Source organism: Rhipicephalus sanguineus, chromosome 7, assembly GCF_013339695.2.
Source record: "Rhipicephalus sanguineus isolate Rsan-2018 chromosome 7, BIME_Rsan_1.4, whole genome shotgun sequence".
Lineage (NCBI taxonomy): Eukaryota > Metazoa > Arthropoda > Arachnida > Ixodida > Ixodidae > Rhipicephalus > Rhipicephalus sanguineus.
The window spans coordinates 91,931,250-91,957,945 of record NC_051182.1 but is presented as its reverse complement, the minus strand read 5'-3'; the positions used below and the strand labels follow the sequence as shown (position 1 = coordinate 91,957,945).

At 48.0% G+C, this 26,696-nt stretch overlaps 1 protein-coding gene across 1 annotated transcript in view; it reads left to right on the top strand.

Annotated features, from left to right (window-relative positions):
* LOC119400790 (uncharacterized GMC-type oxidoreductase Mb1310-like) overlaps positions 1-26,430 on the top strand; it is an 85,374-nt gene extending 58,944 nt beyond the window's left edge. Inside the window, exon 2 of the mRNA XM_049417609.1 lies at positions 26,058-26,430. Coding sequence (XP_049273566.1) covers positions 26,058-26,202 — 145 coding nt within the window. The 3' untranslated portion in view covers positions 26,203-26,430. The remainder of the gene's footprint in view (positions 1-26,057) is intronic.
* Positions 26,431-26,696: the final 266 nt, after the last annotated feature.

Below are 26,696 nucleotides of genomic sequence, written 5' to 3'. Positions count from 1 at the left end.
CAACGCTCGTTCAAGTTGCAATCAAAGTTAATGCACCATGTGGCGCGCGCGTAATGCTCACGCACTCTACCACAGCCGAAAAAGATGAACGAGGCCAGGATACGTAACAACCAGAACACGCCGGAATATCGAGACAGATGACCATAGCAAAATAGTACTCCTTAAGTCATCGACAGTCGCAATACAAGAGATGCCGCTCTAGAGGACAGGAAAATAGGTGCCCTCACTCTTACGTAAACCTTGCGAGACTTAAGATCTCAAACCAGTTAGAAGATGATGGGGAGAGAGAAGTGGCGACAACATCAAATCTTAGGGCACTAAACTGCTTCAGCTGACCAAGTAGACATCATTCACTGCTACACAATGACAAACTCGGTCGCTTTATTCACCATTGTAATTAGTGCACCGACAAAGGCTGCGCTGATGGAGATTTTGCTTTAAAGGACGTTGTTTATGCTTGAATAATGCTAGCTTAATGCTAGCTAAAGAAATCGCCAAAATTTATATAAGATTAGGAAAATAAAGTCAAACTAAAAAAAAATCCCACTTTATCGTCTCATCACGTTCCGAGATATTACCCAGCACTACAGACTGGAAGGGCGTAAGTTCCCGCCACCGCATGACAAATTAAACAGGCACGATGCTGTAAGTTATCGCTTACTACAAACCCACTCTTACCCCAGCCCGGTTGTCTTACGCCACTGCTACCCGCACTTATACACTACCGATCTATGTAAAACATGCGGGCACAGAGCAACGCTGCGCCACATGCTCTGGGAATGCGCCGGCAACAACAGTCGAGAAACGCCCGCCGTTCGCGATGCGCCTATGGCTGCTGCCAATACCACGCAACAGGAAGCCTCGAGCTCACTCGTTCCCGCCGCCGTCCCGGCTGCGGGAGCCGCGGGGGACCTTCTCCGTCGGCGACGCCGCCGCTGGGAAGCGGCGCTCAGAAGCTCGGAGCTCAACGACCAGCTCTGGGCCGTCCGGCAGGCCGAAGATGCCGCCCGAGTTCAGGGACTCAGCGCCGCCATCTGAGGCCACCAAGACCAAACTGCCGGCCAAGTGCTAATAAAGTTTCTTCTCTCTCTCTCTCTTAGGACTTTTAACGAAGGTATGAATGAATGAATGAATGAATGAATGAATGAATGAATGAATGAATGAATGAATGAATGAATGAATGAATGAATGAATGAATGAATGGCTATTCACATCATGATGCGCGAGCTTTACAAATTCCAATCATTTTTCTTTCTTGACTGAGACGCCAAAATAACGATATCATTATGGAGCACACGCTAGTAGTTATATGAAGGGGAATAGGGGTGTGTGAATGGTAATAAAGTGCCCTCAAGAGCCTTGCCGATGTTTCGATATGTGGATCGATATTTGTGACAGCTGCCTTGTCGCCCTTGGCATTCTTGGTTTAAAATTTTTAAAGCAGGCAGCAAAATACAACACTACTACAGTAGATCTTCAGCTTCAATGCATAAGAGTGACTAAACAGCACAACACTGCATTTTCGCTGCCTATTTGAAGCTTGTTACCTCAAAAGTGACGTTAGCTTCAATATTCGTTTCAGTTCACTGTGTCTAGTGAAATGGCTACCTTCAATTACTATGCAGCAAGGATTTCCCCCAACGTCCTCTCAGGTTGGTCAAAATGCATCAAAGGATAAACATGGAAACTACCACCAACAAACCTTCAGCACAGAGAACACATCAGTTATTCTCCATTTTTCGCACCCACGTGGCAATAATCGCTACCTCAAGCACGTGAACCGTCCGCTATTGATCTCAGTGACTTAATGCGATATCGATGTGCACCTCTACGGATAATGGCGCCCCCCGTATTTTCTTCCTTCAGTTTTAATATTGCATAGCTTACTCTATTTTTTTCTGTATAGCGTAGGAAACTTGAAGGCGCATACTGTTGACTTCATCAGCGTTCGTTTTCATAGTCTTTTTCTCTCTTCCCTCTTTCGCTCTCCATGCCGATAAACTGCGATTATGTTGTAATTAGATGAAGCTGGTCAACTAGTTGGGATCGAATTTCGCATCGCATTACTTAGTTGCCTTTTTTGTTCGTTGGGCCCAACGTCTTCATACGTAAACCTTCCTTTGTGCCATGCCCATAACACCGTGCACGTAAGAGAAAGTTCGTTGACTTAAACATACTGCAAGGAATCGCAGTAACTGAATTTAAGACGTGCATTTTTCGCCAAGTAAAAAGTGGTTCGTCATCATTTGGCTCTTTCGCACACGTATTCGGTACGTATATTTATCTATAGCTGTAATTATGCAAGGTCGGCTGAAGTTAACTTCCCGTTGAAAATGGTTTAAAACTTTTTATATTGTCTAATTCCCACGAAACAAAACAAGACACTTAGTTGCTTCCAATTCGAAACTCGTTATGCATTGCTCAAGTTCTTCGTAAGCACTACCATTATTGACTCATTTGTATAAAAGTTTGGAGATGTTTCTGACAAACTTCTACAGACGCCCCTGTGGTACGTTTGCAAAAATTACTTGTCTCGCTCGTTAAATTCATCAAGAAATTTTGGTTTTGTGCAATAACCTTTCTATTGAGCCCCCCCCCCCCTCGCCCCCCACCTAGAGGCAGAAGTCGCAGAGTGTCAGGAAACCTTGGAGGCCATTTGAGGGGGGACGACGTCCCAACCAGCGTCCTGCTAAATGTGTCTTGAGTAGCGTTCTTGCCCAAAACATTCCCGGAGGTCATGCCACTGCAATGACATAAATGAAAAATGTGATAAGTCTCTGATCGCAAGGAACAAAAGGACTTATGCTTCACTAAAATTAGTTAAGTATTCATGAAGTTAGGTACAATATTCATGATGGTTTTAATTTCCGCCTAACCTGCATATTCTCGAAAGCAAAGACAGGGGTATAGAATCAAAATCGTAAACGACGTGTAGTGCTGGGAGCAATTAGGGCGTCTTGGTTATTTTCTTCTCTTTTAAAAACGCCGCCGTAAAGCGAGTGTTCTTATAGTCACTTACACTTCGTCAGACATTCTTCTCACAACGTAGAGTACTTTAGTAAACGATGATGCCATCCGGAGGTACCCTGACGCCAGAAGAATGCGCAAACCACCAGCTTCTGAGTTTTTGTAAGTTCACACAGTGAGAAGGAAATTAAAGTGTCTAGAGGAGTTGTCCGCATTTAAAAGGACTAAAAAAAGAGAGCAGAAGGCGCTGTCTAAAACTCAATAAATTTGGAACTTTGATTCTGTGATATAGTAGAATATGATTACAGTAGTGCTGCAGTCCTAACACGTCGCATGCCGTTTCAACTATTAACAATATTTCTCCGTTGTGTATACCACGTAGCCTATGTGAATAAAGTAAAAGCAAACAGCGAAAGTTTTTCGCCCTTCAGCAAAGACAATTCAAATTCCGGCTCAGCGTCCACCTTCCAAAATTCTTAGAATGTTGCTTACCTTATCCTACAAAAGAAAGCAATGAGCTGGCGATGAACTTTACAATTACACGTGAACTCGCGTAGATTTAGTTAAGTGTGGCAGATAGGACATTACGTTTTTCGCAGAACTTGCAGCACGAACGTCGCTCTCAAACCAACGACCAGTTAAGGAGCTGCAAACATTGCTTATTACGATGCCGCATGAATAGACACCCCACGTAGCCGCTGTAGACCTTAAACGTTAAAGTATCTTTTTAAAACAAGAAGCTAAAATACGTACACACGAGGGGAAGTACCCTGTGAGCGTCCTTGCCGCTAATGCAGTTTGCATGCTGCACGCAGTTGGCGTATTTTGGCACGAGCGCTTCATTCGTCTAAGTGTGCATTTCACTGAAGAAATGGGAGGTCGAAAAACTGTTCTAGAAACGTAATAGCAACAACAACAACAACAAAAATATGAAAAAAAAAAAACTCCAGCTCTGCGCGCGACACGTGGCATAGTCAAAACCGTAGACTTGAGCAGCAGCTTTTTAAGAACTTGTCCCAAACCCTTTGAGAGCACTTACTGCAAGTACGGAGCACAGAAAGTAGAGCGGTTTAATGCACGCGTGCATTTGTCGAAATATGGTGTAGAACAGCGAGAAAAGAGACCGCATGTTCACCGGAGTGAAAAAGCTCCGTGTTCTTGGAGTGCTGGTGTGCAGCGAAACTGTCAGACATAACTTGCACTCTCTCGTCTGAAACTGCGAGTTTTTGAACCTGCACCAGGCCGTTCATTTTTACAATTCAGCTTCTGTTGCGCTTGCTTCCGTATAGAACGAAGTAGGTGCATAAACACCGCTGTGTCAACACTTCGAGCTCGTCCTTGCGTGCGGTGCTGCACGAAGGAGTAATAACCTTGCCGCTACCCGCAGAGTATGTATACAAGACATTCCTTCCGTTGCCAATGTATGTTTGGTTGCTAGTGGCAACAAAATGAATATAATCGCTGCATTAGGAGCGACGCCCCTTATAGCAACACCTGGTCGCTTGTCGCTCCGTCCGGCGTTCCCCCGCCGTCGCGTCTCCCGTATTATTCAATAGATGGCGCTGTCCCATAGAGATTAAAAAAAATAGAAAAACAAACAAATAAAGAATAATAAAAAATGAAGAAAATAAAAATTGAAACATAAAAGATAAAGAAATACAAATATAAAAATATATATAAAAAAGAAGAAACGGAAAAAGGAAAAATAATGAAAGCGGTGTATCGCTTTGATTAGTGCTGGGCGAAAGCACTGAACATTTCAAGGCGTAGCCATGATTGCTTCAGGAGCTTCGCCCAAGCTCTTCATCATTCACCCGTGGATATGCTGTGATTTTTTTAGAAGGACGGCTGTATATCGTAAACAAAGTAGCGTGAAGGTCTGTAATATATGTACTTTCATTGATTGATAAATGCGTGAAAAACAAGAAAATACTACTGCGGCCACACGTGAAGGAGCTTTGGCGGAAACAAAAACTTGGTTTTTCTTGCTGCCTTTGACGATTGACATTTCCCCGATATTTACTGCAAATACATAAAACAAAAACACAACAGGGACGATAGTATGTTGTGAACAACTGTTTTCAACAGTGCAACGCAATGAAATTAAAATTGAAGTTTTCTCACTCGCCCTCTTTTTTTTTTTCTACAGGCCTCGCAAAAGTGCAATATTGCTCGTGCAGCATTTTGGCCAATATTCGACGGATCTTCGCTCGAATACACCAAATATGAAGAATTTCAGTTGATAATTTATTAACAAAACAGACACAGAAAACAGCGAGCTAAGTTGTAAGGATGTATGAAAGACTTGTAGGACGCTTGAGCTTTGCCTTTAAGAGTAGAACGCGATAGGATAAACAGGCCCCGTGCACTTCGCCTTCTCAATTACTAACCTAGCTTCTGTTCTCGGTGTATGCATCAACCGTGCTGCAAAGAAACAAACGTCTGTGCGTCTAACAATGGCTGTTTCAAAACTATCCTAGAATGCCTACTACAAGTACAGTTACGCAGTGCCCACTACGCCGTAATTCTTCCCTTTGCGTATCAGCGAAGGGCCCACTACGCGTCCGTAAGGGAATGCGCAAACGTACGCCGCTGCTCACTTTGTTGATGCTATTCCTGATGATGATGATTAAAGAAGATGTCTGAGCGTTTTGTAATGGGTGGGCTTTTGAGACACCCCGTTGTTGCGCAGTCCACATGTTTTGACGCCTGGCGCGATTCTACGCTTCTGCCACGCAATATTACATACGTTATGGAGGCTCCTCCATCTACACGACACTGATATTGTCACGTGGTCGTGACGTCGACGAAGACAGCAGTCGGCGTTTGCAGAATGAAACTGTTTATTTGGCCGAACTTGTGGCCGGGAAAATGAGAACTAGAACTACAGCAATACACGCTGTACAATGATAGCGGCGAACAGGGCGTCGTCCGTCGATCAACTGACAAGCGGTCAAGCGCGTCGGCTTTTATACCGGCGCTATCGAACTTTCCAGCGATATCGCTGGTGGTTGCGCAATCTCTAGAATGAGCTCGAGCGTTCGCGTCTTGCGCGCAATCTTAACAAAATCATCTACAACAATCGTGAAGCTTCTCGAAGACTGAGGCGCGGTTTGCGCTGAGCGTTGCCGACAGCCTTTGTGGGCGAATGCAGCAAAAGTGATAAGAAACGTACGTGGCAATGCCCCCCTCTGAAAAAGCATCGTCCCGATGCTTAAAAACAGAACATGGATACATGCAGTACTAAAGAAAACTAAGCACACAAACATTAGAGTCCTCAGGTGAGTTAACGAGCATAGTACGGTTTAAGGCGCACCACATGCACGACCTCTGGTCGAGCTCGGCGCCTCTGAGAGTTCGTGATGCCGTCGGGGACAACCTCGTAGTCGAGTGCGCCGAGACGTCGAAGTACCCTGTACGGTCCGAAGTATCGTCGAAGAAGCTTCTCGCTCAGTCCGCGTCTTCGTATTGGCGTCCAGACCCAGACACGGTCGCCGGGCTGGTACTCCACGAAGCGTCGTCGAAGATTGTAGCGACGGCTGTCGGTGTGCTGCTGGGTCTTGATGCGCAGGCGGGCGAGCTGTCGAGCTTCTTCGGCACGTTGTAAGTAAGCGGCGGCGTCGAGGTTTTCTTCGTCGGTGACGTTCGGTAGCATGGCGTCGAGTGTCGTCGCCGGGCTCCTTCCGTAGACCAACTTGTACGGCGTCATCTGCGTCGTTTCTTGGACGGCCGTGTTGTAGGCGAAGGTCACGTACGGAAGGACGGCATCCCACGTCTTGTGCTCAACGTCGACGTACATGGCCAGCATGTCGGCGATTGTCTTATTTAGACGCTCGGTGAGGCCATTGGTCTGCGGGTGGTAGGCGGTGGTGCGGCGGTGGCTCGTCTCGCTGTATTTGAAAATCGCCTGAGTTAGGTCCGCAGTAAAGGCGGTACCTCTGTCTGTGATAAGGACCTCTGGGGCGCCATGTCGCAAGACGATGTTCTCCACGAAGAATTTGGCTACCTCGGCGGCGCTGCCTTTGGGCAAGGCCTTTGTCTCGGCGTAGCGGGTGAGGTAGTCAGTTGCTACGACGATCCACTTATTGCCGAAAGTCGACGTCGGGAACGGCCCCAGTAGGTCCATCCCGATTTGCTGGAACGGCCGGTGAGGTGGTTCGATTGGCTGCAGAAGTCCCGCTGGCCTAGTCGGCGGTGTCTTCCGTCGCTGGCAGTCTCGGCAAGTCTTAACGTAGTGGGCGACGTCGGCAGCAAGGCGTGGCCAGTAGTATTTTTCCTGTATTCTGGCGAGCGTGCGGGAAACACCAAGGTGTCCAGCCGTCGGGTCGTCGTGTAGGGCCTGTAGGACTTCTGGTCGCAATGATGAGGGCACGACAAGAAGGTATTCGGTTCGAAGTGGCGAGAAGTTCTTCTTCAGGAGAACGCCGTTCCGTAAGAAAAACGACGGCAGTCCTCGCTTGAATACCTTCGGAACAACGGCGGTCTTGCACTCGAGGTACTCCATAAGGCCTCCCAGTTCCGCGTCGGCTCGTTGCCTTTCGGCGAAGTCATCGGTACTTATAGCTCCTAGGAAACAGTCATCGTCGTCGTCTTGCGGCGGCGCGTCGACGGGGGCACGAGACAGGCAGTCGGCGTCGGAGTGTTTTCGTCCGGACTTGTACACGACGGTTATGTCGAATTCTTGAAGCCTCAAACTCCATCGTGCGAGACGACCTGAAGGGTCCTTCAAGTTAGCTAGCCAACATAAGGCGTGATGGTCACTGACAACTGTGAAGGGCCTGCCATAGAGGTAGGGGCGAAACTTTGACGTAGCCCAGATGATGGCAAGGCATTCCTTTTCTGTTGTGGAATAGTTGGCCTCTGCCTTGGATAGTGACCGGCTAGCATAACTGATGACCCTTTCCTGCCCGTCAGTCTTCTGCACAAGGACGGCGCCGAGTCCTACGCTGCTTGCGTCGGTGTGGATTTCCGTATCGGCGCAATCGTCGAAATGCGCAAGTATGGGTGGCGTCTGCAGGCGTCGTTTAAGTTCTTGAAAGGCTTGCACTTGCGCCGTTTCCCACCTGAATTCCACGTTAGCCTTCGTGAGAAGCGTCAGTGGTTCGGCGATTCGTGAAAAGTTTTTGACGAAGCGTCTGTAATAGGCGCAATAAGCCGAGAAATCGGCGCACGGCCTTCTTGTCGGTGGGTGGCGCGAAGTCGGCGATGGCAGCTGTTTTCCGCGGGTCTGGGCGCACTCCAGACTTGCCGATCACATGACCCAGAAACAAGAGCTCGTCATACGCGAATCGGCACTTTTCTGGCTTCAAGGTCAGTCCCGAGGTCTTGATTGCTTGAAGTACTGCCTCAAGCCGCCGGAGATGCTCGTCGAAGGTCGAGGAAAACACGACGACGTCGTCCAAATACACAAGGCACGACTGCCACTTCAATCCGGCCAGTACGGTGTCCATGACGCGCTGGAACGTCGCAGGTGCCGAGCAAAGTCCGAAAGGCATGACCTTGAACTCAAAGAGGCCGTCGGGTGTTATAAAAGCGGTCTTTTCTCGGTCTCTTTCGTCTACTTCGATCTGCCAGTAGCCGGTCTTGAGGTCCATCGACGAAAAGTACGTCGCGTTGTGAAGTCGATCAAGGGTGTCGTCTATCCTTGGGAGGGGGTACACGTCCTTCTTCGTGATCTTGTTCAGGCGCCGGTAATCAACGCAGAAGCGCAGTGTCCCGTCCTTCTTCTTCACTAACACCACTGGTGACGCCCAGGGACTCTTGGACGGCTGGATGATGTTGTCGCGTAGCATCTCGTCGACTTGTCTCTTTATCGCGTCGCGCTCTCGAGTCGAAACTCTGTAGGGGCTCTGACGGAGTGGTCGAGAATTTTCTTCTGTTAGAATGCGATGCTTAGCAAGGGGCGTCTGTCGGACCCGCGATGACGAGGAGAAACAGTTCTTGTATTGCAGGAGCAGCGTTTTGAGCTGGTCTTTCTTGACCTTCGGAAGGCTCGGGTTAACGTCGAAATCTGGTTCGGGACCTCGATTCGTCGAAACAGGTTCGGCAGCATCGAAGAGGGCGAAAGCATTGCTGGTGGCCACACATTCGTCGATGTAGGCAACGGTCGTACCAATGTTGAGGTGCCTATATTCGTGGCTAAAGTTCGTCAACACTACCTTTGCTTTACCATGACGCAGCTCGGCTATACCTCTTGCGACGCAAACCTGACGGTTCAGAAGTAGGTGCTGATCGCCCTCGATGACACCTTCAAGGTCTGCGGGTTCTTCGGTGCCGACGGAAATAATGACGCTGGAGCGCGGCGGAACGGTCACCTGCTCTTCTATCACATTCAGTGCATGGTTCCGTGGCGTCGCGTGGGGCGGTAGCGCTTTGTCTGAGGTTAGTGTTATCGACTCAGACCTCAGGTCGATGACGGCGCCGTGGTCACTTAGGAAGTCTATTCCAAGTATCACATCTCTGGAGCAGTTTTTTAGGATTACAAAGCTCGCAGGATAAGTCTGGTTATTGATGGTGACTCTCGCCGTGCAGACACCAATCGGCGTTATCAGATGACCTCCAGCGGTCCGGATCTCGGGGCCTTCCCAAGCAGTCTTAACTTTCTTCAACTTTGCTGCGAACGGCCCACTGATGACGGAATAGTCGGCTCCAGTATCGACGAGAGCGGTGACGTAGTGGCCGTCGATCAGAATGTCGAGGTCGCTAGTCCGCCGTCTTGCGTTGCGGTTATGTCGCGGCGTCGGGTCACGGCTACGTCGGTTTGCACCGCTGCTTCCGCGTTGCGTCGTCAGGTCTGCTTCCGGTCGCAAAGTTTCGTCTTCAGGACGTCGTTCGGCGTGCGGCGGGGGCTCGGAACTTCGTCGTGGCGTCGTCGACGACGGCGGAGGATCTTCAGCATTTCTTCGTTCAGCAACCGCACCTCCATCGGTTGCTGCCCTTAGTTTTCCGGATACGGGCTAGGCGACCGGCCCCGGTTTGGGCCAGTGTACTGCCGGCGGTGCGGTGACATGTAACGGCCGGGCGACGGCGAGCGGGAAGGTCGTCGTGCTTGCCACTGTGTTCCGGTGAGGTAGTCGTCGATGTCGCGAGGCCGTTCGCCTGGCTGCGGGCGCGGCGCGTTGACGGCGAATCCGCGTAGCCCCATCTGACGGTACTGGCAGCGGCGGTACGTGTGGCCTGCCTCCCCGCAGTGGTAGCAGAGCGGGCGGTTGTCAGGGGCGCGCCAGACATCGGTCTTCCTCGGAGTATAGCGCTGGCCGACAGGTGGGCGGTAGGGCGTCGGTGGCGGCGGCGGCGTCTGGCCGACAGGTGGACGGTAGGGCGTCGGGGGCGGCGGCGGCGTCTGGCGACGGTACTGCGGCGGTGTGTCGTCTCGGCGTGGGCGTGGAGGAGCAGCATGACGGCGGGCTGCTGCAGCATAGCTCATAGCTTCCGGCTCAGGTTGCGACGGTGCAGCAACTCCTAGCGAATGCTGAAGTTCCTCGCGAACGACGTCGGCTATGGAATGGACCTGGGGTTGCGATGCAGGAAACATCCTTCGCAGCTCTTCGCGTACGACCGCCCTGATCGTCTCCCGTAGGTCGTCGGAACCCAGCGCATGTGCTTCCCCGTAGTTCGTCGTCGGCATGCGGCGGTTGTACTGCCTAGTGCGGATTGCTAGTGCCTTTTCGATTGTGGTGGCCTCCGAAACGAATTCCGAGACCGTCTTCGGTGGGTTGCGCACAAGTCCGGCGAAAAGTTCTTCCTTCACTCCCCGCATCAGGAATCGAACTTTCTTTTCTTCGGACATGGCGGGGTCGGCATGGCGAAAGAGGCGAGTCATTTCTTCGGTGTACAGTCCGATGTTCTCATTGGGGAGCTGTACACGGGTCTCGAGAAGGGTTTCAGCCCTTTCTTTCCGGATGACGCTCGTGAAGGTGTCGAGAAATCTGGTGCGAAAGAGGTCCCATGATGTTAGCGTGGACTCTCGATTCTCGAACCAGGTTCTTGCGCCATCTTCAAGGGCGAAGTAGACATGGCGTAGCTTCTCGTTGCAGTCCCAGTTGTTGAACGTGGAAACCCGGTCGTATGCCTCCAGCCAGCTTTCTGGATCCTCGCATGGTGATCCGCGGAATGTCGGCGGCTCCCTCGGTTGGTGCATGACGACCGTTGTAGGCGCCCCAGCGGTTGTCATTGTGGCTGTTGTCTTCTTCGCTGTGATCCTGGTGTTGTCCGGTAGGGGTTCGTATTCGGGGGGTAGTCCTTTCTGCCGGCGGCTGGTTCGAGGATCCGGGTTGTCCTTAGAGTCGTCTTCTTCGCGGCTTGAGCTTGGGTCAGCGCTCCGCGGTGGCGTCCGGATCATGAAGCAGCACCTCCACCAGATGTCACGTGGTCGTGACGTCGACGAAGACAGCAGTCGGCGTTTGCAGAATGAAACTGTTTATTTGGCCGAACTTGTGGCCGGGAAAATGAGAACTAGAACTGCAGCAATACACGCTGTACAATGATAGCGGCGAACAGGGCGTCGTCCGTCGATCAACTGACAAGCGGTCAAGCGCGTCGGCTTTTATACCGGCGCTATCGAACTTTCCAGCGATATCGCTGGTGGTTGCGCAATCTCTAGAATGAGCTCGAGCGTTCGCGTCTTGCGCGCAATCTTAACAAAATCATCTACAACAATCGTGAAGCTTCTCGAAGACTGAGGCGCGGTTTGCGCTGAGCGTTGCCGACAGCCTTTGTGGGCGAATGCAGCAAAAGTGATAAGAAACGTACGTGGCAATATAGTGTTTTTTTTTTCGAAGCAGCTTGAAGTAATGCCATGCTGTGTGGTAGAACACCTGCTTTCCACACAGAAGTGCCTTCTGTTTGATTCTCATTGGAGCCGAATATTTTTCTTATTTGTTTTATTTGCATCTTTCTCGATTTTTCGCTCACGGATAACGCTGATTTTTCGCTTATAGCTCCCGACGCCGACGCCGACACCAGAATTTCTGCGAAAGGAGCTCTTTCACGCTATCGCGTTAAAACTTCAGTCGTTCCCGAAGCTTAACAGCGCTAAACAGTCGCACATTGAATTTAACGTCAAGAAATATGAATAGATGTGGTCATTCCGTACTAATGTATGTCCTTCATATTTACTTGATAACATTTCTTTAGAGAGCGTAAGAGCGTACAATAATAATAAGTAAAGCTAATACGGACAGGAATATCTTCGCAATAGGTTTTCGCTAGCACCAGTGTCACTTAACCAAATGTTATACACGCCATATATTGGTTTACATTAGAATATACACCGTCAATACGGGAACAACATCATGCCATCTCGTCTGCCTCGAAAGTGACCGGAACCACTCCCGCTCATTTCATACAAATTTCCATCATACGGCACGCGTAAACCCAATCAATGCTGCGCTGTACCTCTATACCCTTTTAGCCCATAGGAAACAATCACGCTGATGCTTGTCATAATATCTTCAACAAGAAGGCCGTGCCTCGGCCAGTGTATATTAATGCGGAACCATTATTTTGCTTACGTTGAGGTCATACGTGGTCCTCGTATATTTCTTGCTGTGGCACACAAACACACTCACACTCATGTTTCCCATTTTTTCCCCTAAAACCTTGAATGAATGAAACCCTCTGCATTGCCTGTTGTTTGCATAACTAATCCTGATCTATTCAAAGCTGCTTCAGTTATCCACTTATAATCATGCAACTCGATCGGAGTAGTGCATCATGACACTTTTCGTAAATGTCTAAGCGCGACATTTCCAAAGCAGGTACATTTCCGGCAGGGACCGGCGGCAAGTTATCTTTTCGTCCACTTTACTTTCTTCACATTTATATCCTAATTACAAAAAATAACATCCCCTATACGTTCCTTGGCATTATTGTCTGTCAGTTCTCGTTATTTTGTGTCTAACAAAGAAAAATGAGCCCTAAAAGTAATCTTTCCTTCATTCATCGCGAGGGTCTCGTTCTGGCAGACTTTATGCTTTCACGTAGTATGCGAGGGATTATTGGTCAGATGCCAGCTTGTAAAAAATTCACGTGCTACGTGACGCCAACGGGCAGAAAACAGTGTTCCGCACTCGCGCCATGGCTGTGATCGGCTCTCACTAAAACTCCTATATTCAGGTGCGCATATATACCCCATAAAGTGTACGGGAGGATGACCGCCACTATAGCTCAGTGGTGGAGCATCGAACGCGTTATTCGAAGATCGCAGGTTCGGTCCGTGCCGGCGGCAACTTATCTTTTCGCCCACTTTACTTTCTTAATATTTATATCCTAATTACTACAAATATCATCCCCTATACTTTCCTTGCAATTATTGTCTGATAGTTCGCAATAATGAAATGAGAAAGCGGAAAAGCGAAGAAACAAACTGTAACAATACCGGCACCAAACGCAATGCCGCCGTTTCGCTTGGACGATTTTAACAAAGTTAATAAAGAACAGCACCAATAATTTACAGCAGCATTCGCATGACAAGCAATACGTCAGTTTCAGCAGTTCAATATTCAATCCTACAAATGCAGTTCAAGGGCTTCATTAAAATTTTCTGCTTCCCAAACGAATACGGGAAGATTGTTCCAGACCGAAACACTGGAAAGAAAAAAAAAACTCTGTTTGCATGCCTGTGTTTTCGCAAAAATATGTTGTAGCGTGTGTTTGTGAGTGTTGCGTGTTGCTCTTCCTGTAGTGGGCTTTATATATGAAGGTGCCGGCATATTTAGTACTTCATTTGAAGTATTGTGCAAGAATTTGAGTCGGCTAAGTTTTTCTGTGGACAGCGAATGTGGGTATGTTATGAGCTTTCATGATTTGAGGTGTTGAATCTAGTAGTTTCTGTTTATTCAATAGAAATATGAAGGCTTTCTTTGGCAACCGTTCTAAGCTATGTATATCTCATCTTTAATGTACGAATCCAATAAAGCGGATGGATACTCGAATTTAGGTGTGATGATAGCATCATACGCTTCAAGTTTAACATTCACAGTTGCCTTTGCAAGCTTTCTTATTAAATAACGAATTTCCAAAAAATATGACCTGCAAATTGACGAAATATGTGCCCACCATGTCAAATCGCTAGGAGTAATCCCTACATACTTATACTCTGTTACTGATTACTTGTGGGAACCATGTATATATAGGGAAACGCACTAGGATTAGTTTCTCGAGTGATATTCATGAACATTGTTCTATCAACGTTAAATTTCATGTCCCATGCTGTGCACTAGCATGCAATGTGGCGAAGGGTTTGCTGTAATGTGTCATGTTCTTCAGAGCATGTTATTTTTTTACACATCAACCTACCGCAAAATGTTTAATAGACACTGAGTCAGCGATTGTTCACGTTAAATCATTTATATATATATTAGGAAATATAGTGGCCCCCAACCTTCGCCGCGGCTGCAACTTCCCAGAGCGACGACCTGACTCTTTGGGACGTTCTCGTGGAGAATGTTTGCCTCGAAATTGGGGTCGTGTCTGCCGTCGGCGGCAGATGGTCCCAGGCTGTGTTTTATATGCTAGCCTTCACCGATATCGCTCGTGGCACTCAGTTGAAAAGAACAAAGGAAGCCTCAAAGGCTCTGTCACAGTGAGTTCCGGTAAATAAGTCTGCACATTACGATCTCCAAGAACCGAGTTTCCTCGTCTGTGCTTTATAAACGCAACTCGAACTTATAGGTTTCTTATCTAGAAACAAATACCAGATAAATACACAAAAAAACCTTTCGTTAGATCTCACGCATTGTCGGAATTGATTTCATGCGAAGCCGTCAGCGAGCAGCGGCGTATGCCCAATTTTTTGGCTTTGAGCCAAGTCTTACGAAATACATCGAAGTATTGCTGCACTTTAAGCAGTTGCGTGCATATCGTGCGCTTACTAGGCACTTTACTGCACTGGTTTCTGAAGAATATCTCATTGTCCGACGTAACGTCGGCCCTCAAGTTAAAGCAGAGACGTTACTTTTATCGAAACGAATTGTAAAGAGCGTTCGTTAGCGCATTCCTCCAGAGACGAGGAGCGCTACACTTTAGCTTGTTAACAAATAGGAGTATATAAATATAAAGTTTGATGCACGGTTAAAAAGCGCATAGCCAACATTGAAACGACAACTGATGTTAGGCAAGGACCTACACTAAAACTGATATTAGGCAGCCCTTGGTGCAACAGATCCTAGTTCACGATCTGTACCACGTTGTTGCTGGCTAAGAGTCGTTGCAGCACGTTTTTCAGCGTTTATCTGCTAAACGAAAATGCCAATGGGTTCAGTGTTATAAGTGTCTATTTTGGCAGTTCGTGTTGGTATACATTGCGAATCGCCCGTGGCGCGTATCGGCATACTATCAGCCGTGGCATGCGTGTATGCACCACACTTGACAGGGGGAAACGGTGTCATAATGTACGCGGCAGGCATGTGACGTTTTATTCATGCCACGACCTCTCAGTCATGTTCGTCATACACTCAAGCCCTACAGCGAGAATTGCGGTATATGCAAAGCTAAGGAGGCGACATCTAGAGCACAGAGACATTGGCGGGCACATTAGATAGATAGATAGATAGATAGATAGATAGATAGATAGATAGATAGATAGATAGATAGATAGATAGATAGATAGATAGATAGATAGATAGATAGATAGATAGACAGACAGACAGGCAGGCAGATAGATAGATAGATAGATAGATAGATAGATAGATAGATAGATAGATAGATAGATAGATAGATAGATAGATAGATAGATAGATAGATAGATAGATAGATAGATAGATAGATAGATAGATAGATAGATAGGAACGGACAAGCTGCTTTTGGCGTTCAAGGGAAAGATAACGGAGCACGAAACTGATAATAACTCGACCCATATTTATTTTCACTCGTAGTAAACGGTACGTAGCGGACGATAATCACCAAATATTTTGTTTCGCTTTTTCGCTAGCGCTCATGTTTAAAGCGCAAGCAGAATCGATCACTTGTGTTTAAGTCTCTCACCGAACGGACGCCATAAACGCCACGCGGGCGGACGCCACAAATCAAGCACGCGTTGCATCTACAGTTCCGCTGTAAGAGACAACGCTGGCGAAAAGCATGCGCGTTCATATCCCCAAAGCGCCAAAACACCTTCACGATCTCTTCGTCTCGCTCGAGGTCCACGAGCGAAAAAGATTAGGTGCGTGATGATTATAACAAAGATGCTAACAGTATGTGTCTAGCGTGCGTGAGAAATCTACTGTCGTATATATTGTGGTGCAAACGACTACTGGTGGTGCCCTACTTCACGGGCTATTCGTTTCAGCGAAGGCTCCTTTCTCGAAGTGGAAATTTTTTTATGAGTGTTGGAAGCCTCAACAGTTTACCTGATTCGTCTTCCACGTAGCCACAAGAAAAAAAAAGTCACAGTTTCGCCGCAAGGGCGAAGCAATGAATGAGATAGCAAGAAACTAATGCTATACGAAGTGAGGCTCGCCAATGGATACTCTCAGTTTGAACAGCGCTCCTGTTGCAAAGGCGACCGAAGCAGCGAAGCAAACTAGCGTGCTTCAAGTGTCGAGCTGTGACACTTGATAGTTCGCGCTCATCGTCTGTTTGTTCGTTTAGCGGCGTCCCTTCAGCTCGAGTGACTTTCGTACGCTCCGTAACATGAGCGCGGACACCACGGTGAAAGCTTGAAACAACCCTCTTCCCCTCACCGCCAGAAAACCGCGCGAGCAGACAGCGGAAGGGCAAGGTTCTCCCTGCGCAATGAGAAGAAGCGAGCGAGCTCGCCGACGACTTTTAAATGCGCCCGTCGTGCTCCTAGCGCCATCTCGCTGGTAATAAAGAAACGCTTATAAGCGCCGGCCGTCTCCGAGTCCGTCCAGCGGTAAAGGGTGTGTATATAACGCTCGCCGTTAGCTACGTGGAGGATCTACGTTTCGTGGCGTAGCGGTTGGCGCCGCTCGCTGCGGAGCAAGAGGTCCCTGGTTCGATTCCGCGCTTCGGAAGCATTTTTCTGAATTATTTTTCTTTGCGGATCTTTTATATATATACATACTTATACATATACGGTGCATGCCGGCGACGGTGACGACAAAATTCAGCCGAGACTGTCCATATAATTGCTATCGCAATCAAACTTGGAGGATGCTTGATCTTCGCTTTCAAGAGTAGAACGAGATAGAGTAATCGGACCGTGTTCATATTGCCTTCCCAATTGCCTGTCTCGCTTCGCTTCTCGGTCGACTCGTAAACGGTGCCGCATAGAAAGCCAAAGTGCGGACGCCCTCCTCCTCCTCCTATAATCATGCATTCGACGCGAGGTGAGGAAGCGCGGCGAGGTGAGCGCGCCATTGGGATCTTTGCGCCATCTCGCGGGGCTATAGTCAAGCTTCTTGCACGCACCTCCGAGGCGTGCGTACCAGCAGTTGCAAATTGTGTATATAACTAGCTCGCCGTTAGTATGCTAAAAGATATACACGTGGTGGCCGAATGGCTAAACGCATCGCGCTACTGAGCGAGGGGTCGCAGGTTAGAATGCCCGGTCTCACTCGACACTGAAGATTTTTTATTATTTTTTATTTGCATCGACCTCGAGTTTTCGCTGACGGACAACGCTGATTTTTTGCTCACGGACAACGACGGCGCCGCCGCCGACACCGACACTGGAATTTCTGCGAAACGAATTCCCGCGAAGATCATTCTGGCCGAACCTATATGCATTTATTCATTTACAGCATCGCCGGGGCCCTCTTGCGATGACATTATATAGGAGGGTAGGACACACACACACAAAATAGAAAACAAAAGAGGCAAAAACAATAACGGCGCTCGAACTATATGTTGCGTAAAAAATGTAAGATATTTAAACCATGAAATTATTACATCTTGATATCAGAAGCATGAAATATATCTCAAATATGAAATTTCGACATGAAGTATGTTTACAGAATAAGTACATAAGAGGAGTGCATATATGCAGGAATACTTGAAAACCACTTCCGACTGTACAAAGTATATTAGTATGTACATATCAAAACAGGTAGTGATATCTAACCTGCTAGGTGGAACCGTTTTCATGCAACAGGATTTAAAAGGGTAGTAAGTTAGTTTCAGTTGCTATGGGTGACGCTAGGATATTCCATTCAATTATTGTGCGCGATGTAAATGATTTAGCATAGAGAGATGAGCTGCAAGTTCCGCGTGCTACTCTGTTATCGTGGTCACGGCGCAGAACAGAACGAGTGCAGGGGTGGTGAAAAGAAGTCGTCGATGATGGTAGAGATTCTCTTTTTGGCCCGCTACTGCTACAGTTTGTGTAGACGTGGCCAAGTACAAAGGAAATGACAATATGATCCAACGAATAATAACTGTAGTGATTTAACATCCCAAAACCACGATATGTATATGAGGGACGCCGTATTGGAGGGCTCCGGAAATTTCGACCACCTGAGGTTCTTTAACGTGCACCTAAATATAAGTGCACCGGCCTGAAGCGTTTTCGCCTCCATAGAAAGCTCGGCAGGGATCTGATCCCACGACCTTCGGGTGAGCAGTCGAGCACCATATCAACTTGACCACCCTGGCGGGTATGATCCTATGTCACGGCACCAATGTCATGTGCAGCAAGAGGTGCGTAAATGGCACGCCATGCATGGGTTGTCATGAATGGCATCAATCGCGACAAGTCGTTGCACTCCTTTCTTGAGCTGGGAGATTTGTGAATGTGCGCGACATAACACAAATGTCAGGGTATGACGTACACCCGTGAGCAAAAGTATACGGACCGCGGAAGTGCGAGCCGAAATCGCTTTCTACGCCGTCTAGTCGCGAGCCATGTGCGGCCTAGACCATTGCTTTGACGGGATAGCTGTCGAGAATATTACTCTGATGGAATTTGTCAGAGAAATGCTCTCGACGGCAAACGGCTCGCCACTATACGGCGCAAACGACAAAAGGTATACGGACGGCAATGGCCGGTATACTTTTCCTCATGGGTGTACATTCCATGCCATGTACCACATTTACTCGCACAAAACTAGCACTAGTTGGCGAAACGCGGGCAAGTGTTGTAATGTGCATGACAAAATTACAGTAATTAATGACATGTCATGACACGAATGACAAAATGTTTTTGCTGGGATATATTTAGGCCTCTACATGCTTGAAAAAAACATGACAGACATAACATGGCAAACATCCACTGGAGTTTGCCATATTTACTAGCATACAGGCAACGTGAGTCAATAAACTGTTGGTTAGTGTGGTGCCTATATCGTTGTGTAGCTGGTTAACAACAATACATATTGTAGGCTAAGAGGTGGCGAGTGTAGGCTAAGAGGTGGCGAGTGTAGGCTAGTGTGCTCCTTGCTGACCGCTCCGTATGACATCTATCGACATGGTGGGCAGCTTTTCTTGCAAAAACGAGGAACCGATGAAATGTAGAGGGGATAAAAAAACGGCTCTCGAATGCTTTCACAACCATGGCTTCCCGCAGCTTGTTTCACCCCTTTTATTGTTCTTGATCGGTTAAAGCAAATCATTCCGGCGTCGTATCCTATAGACCTATACTCTATGTTTGTGAACAGCGGTAAGTGCCGTCAGTATATTTAGGGCCCTTGTAACGACGTCGCGACGCGTAGGCTCCGCCCAGCGGGCCAAACTCGAAGCTCCCTACCGCCCTCTATGATCACGTGACAACTGGCACAGCAGGTGCAAAAGCTGCCTCCGAGCACCGCGCGTTGAGGCGCCTCCCACATTTTTACAAGTGGCGGCCGCAACAAAGTAAGTTGCAGTGGCTGTAAGAGGGACACTGAAATGGACATATAAGAGCCATGTTGACGTGCAGCTCTAGCTATGAGAACCTCATCAAAACATGAGGTATCTTAACGGCGGGAACGCGACTCATTTGCGAAATATAATCGCCGTTGCGGCAGTCTTGGTCACGCGTGTACATTGCCGCCGTTAACACATCGTTAGGAATCGTTACGGTTAATTCTCGCATATAACAAATGTGCCGGGAATGTTATCGATGCAAACGTCAAGGGCCATCTCGGCGACACTTTTATCCGTGCTACGCTGGCGATTATGCTTCAACTACAAGCTGTTGATAATGCGGTTACGTAACTGTCAAGTCCGCCAACCGCGGCTCTATCCGTACGCTCAAGTCGAGACCGCGAAATGCGTGCAGCCCGTAAACACACTCGGTAAGTTTCCCGAGTGTTGTTTTTCTGTGAATTCTGACAGACGTGGAAATATGGTGAAGGGCATCGGAGCCAGAACAGCCCTGTCCTATACACTTGTGTCAGGTGTGTCAACTCAGCCGCATACGATTTGGAAAAGCATAGTCGAAGTCATCATTTCATTCACTGCCGAGTTAATGAACCATGCCCACGCAGAAAGAAACACATGCGCCATGACAAAGAATCACTATAAAGACACGTTCTTTTTTCAGTGGCTATGTAACGGCTCCCACTGGTCATGTGACGCGAATAATGACAATGTGGCCACAGAAAACGCAGCAGGCTGTTTTGTGTGGCCACATTGTTAATGCCAGAGCTTTTGCCGTGTTCCGCTGTATGGTGCAAGAGCTACGTGGTACTGCCACAAGAGCGTTGGAATTTGCAGGAATAGCATAGGTCCAACAAACAAGCTGCGGGGCAAACCATATTCACTTGACGATATACCTGGGTTGAAAAAAGACAGTTACGAATTCCGTGCCAGGTGATGTACCGTTATTCACGCCGTTATTACCAAACTGGAACGAACCCCGAAAATATATCGAAATCTCTTTGTCCACCTCCTGCCAATCCTACCCGCCGAGTCCAATCGCTACCTTCTACCGGTACAACATCGTCATCAAGGCACACACCATAATATAAAGAAAAAGGAGAGCACCATAGAAACCGTGCATTACATACACAGCGGAAAGCTGCAAGGAGAAGCCCTCAAAAAGAAGTTTATCGATTATATTCAAGAGTGGCACGACGTTCGGGAACAAGAGAAATGAAGCGACAAGCTAGACAGCTATGTTCATTCTGCAGAAGTCCGCAGAGACTTCCGAAATTTGCTGCAGTGGTGGAAGTCTGAGAACTACGACTGCCGACGTCTTCACAATTCGCAAGGCAGATTTTGTGCTCCCCTGCGGCTAGCGCAAGCAATTCAAGAAACTGTAGCATGGCAGGATATCTTATGCAACAGAGCATGACGTGCTTACTGCCGGAATGTCTTGATAATTTGACTTCTCGCACAATATCATGTGATGAAATGATCTGCAAACTATGCCACAAAAAACTTATTGAATTCCATTTTCATTTATTGATGCCCTCAAGACCAAAGGCACTACAGAGGGGAGAGAATTAAAAAATGGAAGTAAAAGCAAACCAGATACGCAGCAAACAATAAATAACGATGCAAGTTCTTCGGCCCTACAGACTGTGTATACTAGAAGTGGGGTGATATATGAAAATAATGCAATAACAAATAGTTTTTTTTTTCGTCCTTTCGGTTCTTTACACGTATTTCCAAAAGTGCACGTGGTGAACGGCGTTATTTATAGTTTTAAAGCTGAGCTGTTATGTTTGAAGTCTGCCATATGTGTCGTAGAAAGAAAATTATCACCATCATGAGCCGCCATGCGCTCTCTTCGTCCTCTTCTTGATGTCTGCTTCGCTCCCACAACATGTGCGCCAATTTGTCCGGCGTGAGACGCAAGAATTCTCATTAGCGAGAGAACCAGTACAGGGCGAGAAAGAGAGCGAGAAAGAAACAGAAAGATTCGTGGCGAAAAATTTCTTTGCGAGGCGGGAGTCGAACCCGCATACCCACTATCCGAAGAAGAGCGTACCAACCATTCGGCTATTGAGGCACGCTAGCATAGAATAGCATGGCCTTGTAAAGTATAGTATAGCAAGGGCGGTGGGAAAGGGAAGTGAGGCTGAGGAGTGGGGAAAGGAGAAGGGGAGGACAAGTACAAAGCAAGAAAGAGAGAGAGAGTGAGAGCAAAAGAAAGAAGAAAGAGATAGGAGGCGAGAGAACGAGTGCAGAGAAAGAGAAAGAGACAGGGAAATAGACATAGAGAGAAAGAGATAGCAAGAAACAGGCACAAAAAGATAGAAAAGAAAGAGAGAGAGGGAGCACAGGCATGTATAGCAAGGGGTGGTAAAGAGAGGTGAGAGGGTAAAAGCTTAGCCATGCCAGGACCAGCTAGGTGCCCAGCACCTCTGCTGTCCCCAGCCTTGCGCGACTTAGTGTAAGCTGCTCTAATGTTTATCTGGGTTAGCGTATTTACAACAAAGGTAATAAATTTGGCTTTCTTCCTGTATTTCTCTTGCCGTGGCAAGGTGCTACTATGCTGAAGACAAGGGCTACATATCCAAAATGATGCACGACTGGGTTTGATGGTAGAGCATGCTTTCCATTTCAATGGAGAGTCCAATAAAAACAAAGGGAAGATGGCGTTCTGTTCTTTGTCTCCTCTGTTCTTACTGTACTCCCTGTTGAACCTGAACTCATGCTACAAATCACTTGATATAATATCTGCTACTGAACGCTCTTGATGATTCCAATTGCATCTGTAAAAAATATGCACAGTGTACCGCTGCCGAATAAGAGCTCATCGTACCAGTATGTGCGGTCAGCTGTTCCCACAGCGAGGCCCTTTTGCCAAGGAATTACCGTAGATTACAGCTTAATTGTTAGCGTAACATGCGCCAACAAAACGTAGATATTTGCTACTTAAAAAGCCTTGCTGTAGATTTCATGTTCGGGGAACACCACCTGGATTTTTGGCTCGAGCCCCTGTCGGGTCCGATCTGAACTCGGGCCGGGCAGGGTAGGTGAAATTCTTTCTCGGGTTCCGGCCGGGCCTGGGTCTCGCTTTTGAGCCACCGGGCCGGGTTCGGGCGGGTAAACTTCAACGCGTGTCGTGACCGGGCCGGGCCGATAATCACGGCCCGTGCAGGGCTCTAAACTGAGCTCCGTACTGTCACTAAATCTTGAACGCTTGTGATTGAGTAATTTCGACATTGAAAACAATCTTACGCTGCGGCTTCATGCAAAGAATGAAAACCCCAGTGGGGGGCATGTGCAAATAGCCATACTTCATATGTGCGTCTCTCTCGCAGGGGCAAAGAAGTTCATCGACAGCATGCTGAACCCGGAGGCTATGAAGAGCATCGGCGTCAAGCCCTGGAACGTTACGTTCCCTCCGTGCGCCAAGGCAGGAAGTCAGTGGAGTGAGGAGTACATCGCGTGCCTGTTCGAGCACTTCGCACAGACAGTGTGGCATATCTGTTGCACCGTGGCCATGGGCGCGCACCCCGAGGCAGTGGTGGATGAACGCCTGAGCTTCGCATGGCTACAGCTGTATGCATGGGTCTTGGGGGCCCGTGCGGCATTGCGGTGGGCGAGGGGGTGGTAGCTTGTGGGAGGCCCCTCTTGGTACCAATGGCTGCATGTACGCGTCTGGTCAGTGAGCGGACGGATGTCCCGTCGCTGGCACATCGTGCTGTCAGCGGGTTTCTTTTGTGCAACGTGGGCACTAAACCGTGCCGCGCTCCTCCGCATCCCACAGTCAGCCTCGTTGATGTATTCAAGTGCGCCTATGCGGGCTGTTAGGGGTGGGTAAGAACGTGTTTGTGAGGCTCGCAGACGCTAAAGCACACTCTCGACTCTGCAATGTGGCGCCCTTGACTATAAAAGTTTACTGCACGATATTAACGAGCCGATTTATGCTGATTTCAGAGAGTCCAATTGTCGGAACGATGGTATTTTGACTCAGAGCTGGATATCTCAATCATTTGATCACGAGACGAGTTCAGTAATGCATTTTGTCGACCAATAAACTTGTGAATTTCTTCACAGGTTGCCCTCCAAGGACCCAACGGATAAAGGCTCTCAGTGCAGTAAAAAATGAATACAGTTAGGAAACCCCCCTATTCATCGGAACTCAGCTGCGCAACACCACTCCACACTGCAAAACCACTAACAATTGCACTGCTGGCGTGAGCATATGCATAGCTGTCATACGCGAGTGTTAGACGCCTCCGAAAAAATTCTTAGACAACTCCACGTGAAAGAAGTTTTCGACACGTTTTAGCAAAGCAGTGTGCTGTACCTGTTTGTTCCTGTCGTGATATTTAGTGTGAAAAGGGGTCAGAGCAGATAGGAAAGAGATATAACCACGCCCTTTGACAGACGGCCTGCCTGAAACGAATTTGTGCCGCCTCCTTCACGCAAGCGCTATAAAGCCAAACTATCACGTAGCCTGGTCGAAGAATATCAAGTGCTTCCAAGAAAGGGTGCCGCGGATGTTTCACTGTGCGAGGATACAAGTGAAATTAAGATCCCAAATTTCACATTTCAGCTGAGTTTATTCATCCATCTATCCATCCACCCCTGTTACATGCCCTGCATGCAGATATACTCGACACTACACCCTCCTCTACATGTGGCCTCCATGAGCTCTCCACAAAGGGTATTTTCTACACGATGCAAGTGCATCATGCGCTGAAGGCAAAATAAACGATATACATTAGCATTCACGAAGAAAGCTAATCGCCGCATGTCACAATCGTTAAGTTACTCATTGCCAAATGCGCAAAAAAGACACACCAGGTTGTAAGGCGAGTGAACCTCAAGTTGGATCAGTGAAGATGTGGGCGAGTTGCGGGTGCCAATTAGGCCGGAGTCATGGTACCATCCCGCGCATCCGTCATGTCAGGAGAGTTGCGAAAGGGTCGGACTAAAATTCTTTACTGCGCATTCATCGAACTCCATCCAATTTTTAAAGTGAAGGAGTACGTGGGTGGTGGCAGTGGTAAAGGGTTGCATTTTAAGAGTGCACAGTTTTCAGGACTTCAGAGGCGCTCAGGCACGGGCTAGTTGGTGTACGATCATAACAACCTCCCAAAAACAGACAGGACAAAAAAAATGAAAATGAAAAGCTCGCAGGCTAAGCGCTTCTCGACTGCTGACCCGAAGGTCGCGGGATCGAATCCCGGTCGCGGCGGCCGTAGTTTCGATGCAGACGAAAATACTTGAGGCCCGTGTGCTTAGATTTAGGTGCACGTTAAAGAACCCCGGGTGGTCGAAAGTTCCGGAGCCTTCCACTACAGCGTCTCTCATAATGATATCGAGGTTTTGGGACATTAAATTTCAACAATTATTGTTATTAGGATAAGCGCTTGGGGACTGGTCAACTTAATAGGTGAGAAGCATAACCGTGACTCCAATGCAATCGATTACAATAATATTGCTTTTACAGGAAACTGTACCGAAAAATATTTAGACTACGTACTGACATCTCCGTGCAGTGGGTACATATTTAAGAAAAGCCAGCACTCGTTCTACTGATCGCGTCGGTAATTTTAATGACGGAGCTGTTTATTAAAATAATGATACTTGGGGTTTAGCGTCCCAAAAGCATGATATGCTTATGAGAGACGCCGTAGAATTTAACGTGCACCTCAACCTAATTACACGGGCCTCAAGCATTTTTGCCTCCATCGAAAATGCGGCCGCCGAGGCCGGCACTTCATCGCACCAACTTCGGGTCAGCAGTCAACCATGATGACCACTAGACCACCGTGCTGTTTTAACTCGAGGTTCGGCTACAAACCGTTCGCAGACACTCACTTAGCTCTGACGTCACTGCACATTGCCTAGCAACCACCGTGCACGTCTTCACCAAGCAAAGCATTGGAGGAAGGAAAGGAGGTGAGGAGAAATGGAGAGGAGGAGGAGAATAAATAAATAAAACGAAATAACCGTTCTTGGCCGGGAGGCATTCCAACCCGGGTACCCACGGGCCAAACGCGAGAGTCGTCACCACTCGGCTGTCCAGGCACGCTATCAGAGCAAGCATTTATGGCAACCATGTGATTGCATTGCTATGGACGAGAGAACGAGAACAAGATAGACAGCATAGCATAGCCATGTTTAGTATGGCATAGCAAGGGAGTGGGAGAAGTGAATAAGAAGTGCGTAGCTACATCGATATTTTACATGTCCGGCCACCTCTAGAACTTCTCGGGCAGTGCGTGTCTCTTCCAATGATTGTGAAAAGTAGTGTGCGTTTCGTTGTGTGAGAGCATCTTATTTCCGTCACTTTACTTGCACAGGGTCCGTGGCGAAGTAACGGGTCTGGGTGTGGCCGATGCTTCTGTGATGCCGGAAATCGTGGCCGCCCACACAAACGGGCCGAGCATGACGATTGGCAGCAAAGCAGCAGCCGTGATTATAGAGGACTGCGCTGGAGTACAGTGAGACGTAGCAAGCGCTGTGATAGGCTCACGACTGCGGCCGTGGAGCGACAATGTCATCGGTAGTCATGAAAGTGCATTTTTGGACACCGCGCAGAAAGGCAGCGTTGAAGCAATCCCCACACGACGTCGAAATAAAGAAAATGTGTTGTCTACACTTGAATGCAGCCGTTTTCTTTGCTAAATAAAACTGGCTGGAAGAATAAACCAGCCATGAAGACGACAGACAAAGGACAGAAGTGGCACACACAACGACTGGACTATCAACTGTTCTTTACTAGCAAACAACATCTTCCAGGAAAAAGAGGGGTGCATGCGCTGTTCAATAACAAAAGCATCCTACTTGAAAACACAGATGCTAACGCCAAAGTGAGAAGAGCCCACATTCGTTCTGTATCGGCGATATGGATGTAGTGCTTACACAATTGTCACGGTGCATGTTGATATGATAAGTAGAGACCGAATTTTAGGCAAATGCCTATTTTGTTGTCGTTATCA